General features: G+C 41.0%; 1 protein-coding gene across 1 annotated transcript in view; it reads right to left on the reverse strand.

The window, feature by feature from the left end:
• LOC101853584 overlaps positions 1 to 5,000 on the reverse strand; it is a gene marked incomplete in the record, with an annotated part of 39,619 nt that overhangs the window by 27,952 nt on the left and 6,667 nt on the right. Inside the window, 4 exon segments of the mRNA XM_005108504.2 lie at positions 885 to 1,011; positions 2,159 to 2,283; positions 2,830 to 3,868; positions 4,611 to 4,822. Coding sequence (XP_005108561.2) covers positions 885 to 1,011; positions 2,159 to 2,283; positions 2,830 to 3,868; positions 4,611 to 4,822 — 1,503 coding nt within the window.

Below are 5,000 nucleotides of genomic sequence, written 5' to 3' on the forward strand. Positions count from 1 at the left end.
GATTGGTGGTGATTACAATGAGAGTGATGATTGTGGAGGTAAATAAATCGTAAGTGAAGAAATTTTTGTAAATGCAACGATCGTCATGGAGTTCAAACCCATGTTGCTCACCTGTGGGTGATTCCGGGATGTGATCAGGATGGTAAAGTTGATGGTAAATCATCACATGTGAAATAATTTAGCATAACTGCAATAGTTGTCATGATTGTAATAATTGTCGAGAGTACTGGTGAAAAATAAATGCATTTGTTTGCTACATTGGCGTAAGTAATTGCTGTTGTTAGTTTGGTTATTGTAGTCGTGGCTGTTGTTGTTCTAGTTATTATTGTTTGTCTGAGCGAATGGGCTTTTAGTGTGTATTTGCGTGTGTGTTTGTATGTATGTGTTTATTATTGTGTATGCGCGTGTGTGTTTGCGTGTGTATTTACATGTGTGTTTACATGTGTGTTTGTGTGTGTGTGTGTGTGTGTGTGTGTGTTTTATCGAGGTAGGCAGAGGACGTGTACGTGTCTTTTTTGCTGGCGGGGAAAAGGGGGGGGGGGTATTGGTACACTACAGAAAACGTAAAAGCTCTAGGTTTAAAAAAAAAACCTCACAAAATATTGTATAAGTGCTTTACGTCCCTATCTACGAACTTTAATTCAAGTAAGGGCCGTTTTTCTTAGAACCTGTCATGCAGGTGTGACCCGACTGACAACGATACCGCGCCCCAGTGGAAAGACCAAGATACTCTTAATTATTATTCTACCCATCGAAATCCCGTTTCCTGGGTGCGACGACCTAACACAGAACCACCGAACCACAGACACCAGTCGTCCGTAGGTTTGCGTTTTAAAAAAAAGTCTGAGCTAATAATCATGTCACAGAATGATTTGAGTTCTCACGTAGCCAAAGTCCACAAGATCCTTTACTTCCGTGAACTTTAGACTCCGCAGTCGGTTCTGCAACAATCGGTGGTCGTTAAAGTACGGATATCTCAGGCCGTGCGGGCTGGACACGAAGAACCCGTTCCTGCGGACGAAACGTTTGCATGCTAATTATTCGTCAAAAATAATTTATTCAGCAGATTCAGCAGAAATCCATGCGACTAAGATGAACTCAATATGACAAGCAAATGTGTTAGGTATCGTAATCTCCGTGTACACCAATAGCCAAACATCGTCAATTTCGTCATGTTATGTCTTATCTCTAGTCCAGCTACTAGATGATAATGCTCGAAACATTGGAATACTCTATTCAGAATTTAGAAGTGGCATGTGTGCGTGCAACAGAAAAGAGCTTTAACCGTAACAGCACATAACATTATATTGTAAGTCTTTTTCTTTTTTCGATCTTCCAGAGCCCTTATTATTGGTAAACGTGTTTATGATCTGACAATGTGTTCAGTAAACCAGACTGATGGCATATTATTTCCAAGGTTGTTTTTTTTCTTCTTGGTAACAAAGATGGCTACTTCTCACAAAGCCCCGCCTCTTAAATGATTTAAGGTGTGTCGATGGTGGCGTAAAACTTATATCAAAATAGAAATGTATTTAAGGCGGACATTACAGATTACTCATTTATACTAATAATATGTTATTGAAATTGCAGTGGCACTTAAATGACCTATACGAGTCGCCAGTACTTCGCAGGTTTTATTTTTTTAAACTAAACAATAAGAATCTATTTTCCGCCTTTCTTCAGGAGTAGTATAGCTTTGTTGATAAGTGAAATAAATAACATTCGTATAGCGCAAGTTCCTGCTCAACAGTAAGCTCTATGCGCTTTAAAATTTACACGTATATTTTTCCCCACCAAGCCTGATAGCATTCTGAAACAATCTCAAATTCCTAGGATGCATGGTGCAAGCTACCTTTTTATAGACGAAAAAGCACTCACATGCTGATAATACATTTTGCAGTTTTTTGTCCATGTACTCTTTCATACTTGGCTGAAGTGAGGGAACTTCGTATTAAATGCCTTTACCAAGGACACAGCATCGGGCCTGCGGGTCGAACCCTTAAACCCTCAACCTCACGACTATGAACCCGGAAGCATTACCACTAGACTACTGACTCCACATAACTCCTGTTGGTCAAGACAAGAGTGGAAAAAGACACATTTCTAAACAATCTAGAAAGGTATGAAAGAGGATGTAAAACACTTTCACTAAGCTTACCCCATTCTCACCAAGACGGGGGGTCGCCCCACAACGTCCATTAGCTTCTCAGTCTGGCTAAACTCCAAATCCTCGGGGCCGTACAGAGTCATCCGTCGCTCCTCGCTATCGGAAATACCCGGGATCTACCCCAGAAAGACGGACAAAAATTGTGAACTGGTCGCAATACCCGGTCTATAACGCACAGGTGTGGCATCTATAAGGTACTATAATAATTCCGTAACTAATTTGCCATTGTGCCGATCTTTCTCCCTAAGTGTCAGTCTGTGAAAAAACATTAAGTGAGACCACACTGTTTTGCACTCACCTTCGATTCAATATTCTCAAATGTTTAAATTGAATTCTTTTCTTTTCGGAAAGACACTTCATATACAGGCAACAAACGAGTTTGTGAGGTTAAAGTTATGTCATAATAAACTTTTTTTTTGTTGAGAATATGGGCAGATAAATGAGTGGTTAAACGTGAAACGTAACTGCTAATGTCTTTGTAAGATCTAGCACTTTTTAAAAACAAGAAAAAAGAAAAAAGAACGTTATGGTACACGTCACAATACAAATCTGTCAATAGAAAAGGTATAGCAAGGACATTACAATTGCGATACATGAAATCTCAGGTGGCAGACTGTTACAGTATACAAAAAATACAAAAACCAACGAGTTATTTAATTCACCTCTTGGAAGTGTCCAAGAGACGTCCAGACAGCCCCATCAAGCTCCACAGACCTGCGCCTCCTCACAGACTGTGTCTTCTCACTGTCAGCTTGTCTTTGGGAAAAGTCGAGGAACACCGTCCCATGAGCTTCCTCCTCACTTTTCTCACCCTCTAATTTGCCGTCCAGCTTTGCTGAACTGCCCTCTGATTCCACGTAGAGAGGAAGGGTTAGGTGGGAGCTGAATGTGCTGCTTTTGTTTTTAATATAGTTATCTCTGTTTTTATAGTTGAAAAACATGTTTTCCTCCCTGGAGGACTTCGCAGACTTTGTGAATAAGGTATTTGGAACATAGTTGGAAAAGTTTTGGAGATTCTGAAGAAAACATTCCATAATACTCTTCAACTCTGCTTCGTCATCGAGGTCATCAGTCGTACCGGAAACCTTTGTAAACCATTCGCAACCTCTCCCCCCATTTCTTCCGCCATATTTACGAACTTTTTCTCCCTTCTCCTCCCGGCTTTTGTTTTTGTCTTGAATACCATCATCGTTTGAGCCATGTACAGAGACACCTGCCATCTTATCCCTTTCCCCTCCGGGCACAGAGTCGTTTCTGTAATCCGGCTCGTGACTTTTTCGCTTATCTTTGTATCCATCTTTAGAGCCCCCTGCAAGGTGTTCTCTTTTGCCGACCTTCCCGCTACTTTTACGGCCATCTTCTCCAGCAGAGAGACGAAGTTCGGCATCGGCAGATGGGGATTCATGTCCGTTGGTCAGTGAAGAGAAAGCTGGAGCTATGTTCCGAAGCAGTGTCCTCAGCATTCTGTCGAACGTCTTTCTAACATTTTCTCGTTCCGCCCTCACAAGCCTGTTGTCCTTCGTATCTCGCTTTCTTCTCTTCAAGCTGACCTCAGGGTTGTTTCCCTTGCTTCTGCTCGATTGAGCCTCTTCGTGAGTCTTCCCTTTCTTTAGCCGAATTTCTATGGCTGTGAGAGGCCCAGTCTCTAGTTGGATTTTGGGGACTTCTACCGTTATCGATGTTTGAGTCACTGATATGATTCTGAAAGAAAAGGCAAGAGAATATGAAACAGGAGGAGATAAAAAGAAATGAGACAATATATGATAAAATAAAATGAGGTAAAAAAAAAGGTTAGAATAGATGGAATAAAATGGAATGCTACTAGAAGATAGTATGAAATCAGATGCGTAAAACGATATACTGCAGGAGAAGGAAATGAAACAAAGGCAAAGTTTAACTCGGTAACACCTATATTACACCAGAAATAGAATAGAAGGCTAATAACTGTAAACGTAAAGGAACCACTAACAACAATAGAGTGTTCCATTTGAGTGAGGGTAGGTGAAATAAAACAAGACATCGTAAGTCGTAATACGACAAGTGACACGATTTTTTAAAAAGACTACACAGAATGAAATAAAAGATACCTTAGGGATGAGACAGAAAGAAGAACTCCCAGTGAAAAAAAAGCTGCTGATCGTTGCCATACGATTATGATTATAAGTTCATTCAACGTTTCGCATAATACTTGTACATGGTTCACGTTTCTTGTGTAGCCTTTAATTTTAAAGCTACGTTCGATTTATGCAAAAATACAATTCTATATAATGATAACTCAACTGGTACCGTGCCGGAATAAGGTAGGCACGGCGCTTATTCCAGCCCCCAACAGGGCATTCGTAAGTCGTGTTTACGGGGTAGTTTCCAAAGCTGCCTGTCCACTAGACTCAGTCGATCTTGTAGGAGATAAACGTTTAATTGACAGCAGCGTTAAACTCATTACCTGAGAGGGGGAGGACTGGGTGGTATTCCTTGCGTGGTCCACATGACCTCTGAACCGCTTTCGACATCTCCCGAATTTTGACCTTCTGCGGTGAGTTTGACCAGATACGGCGTACTCTTGTTGAAGCCACATTCCTGGAACTCAGTGTCGTTGGGGCGGAGAGAGAAGTGCTGCGCCTGCCGGTCAGGACTACGGACGTTGGCTATGACCACCTGTTTCAAAGAAATTAATTGACCAGCGAAATTACCCTGTGGTATCTACTAACGAATGTGTAAGTAAACTATGGAAAATAAAAAACGTGTACTTTCATTTATGGCCACAGGGACATTTGGTTTACAATAACTAGTACAAAGGACACATAAAATACTCCAAAAGCTGCAACATGAGAAT

The sequence above is a fragment of the Aplysia californica genome, unplaced genomic scaffold, assembly GCF_000002075.1.
Source record: "Aplysia californica isolate F4 #8 unplaced genomic scaffold, AplCal3.0 scaffold00694, whole genome shotgun sequence".
NCBI lineage: Eukaryota > Metazoa > Mollusca > Gastropoda > Aplysiida > Aplysiidae > Aplysia > Aplysia californica.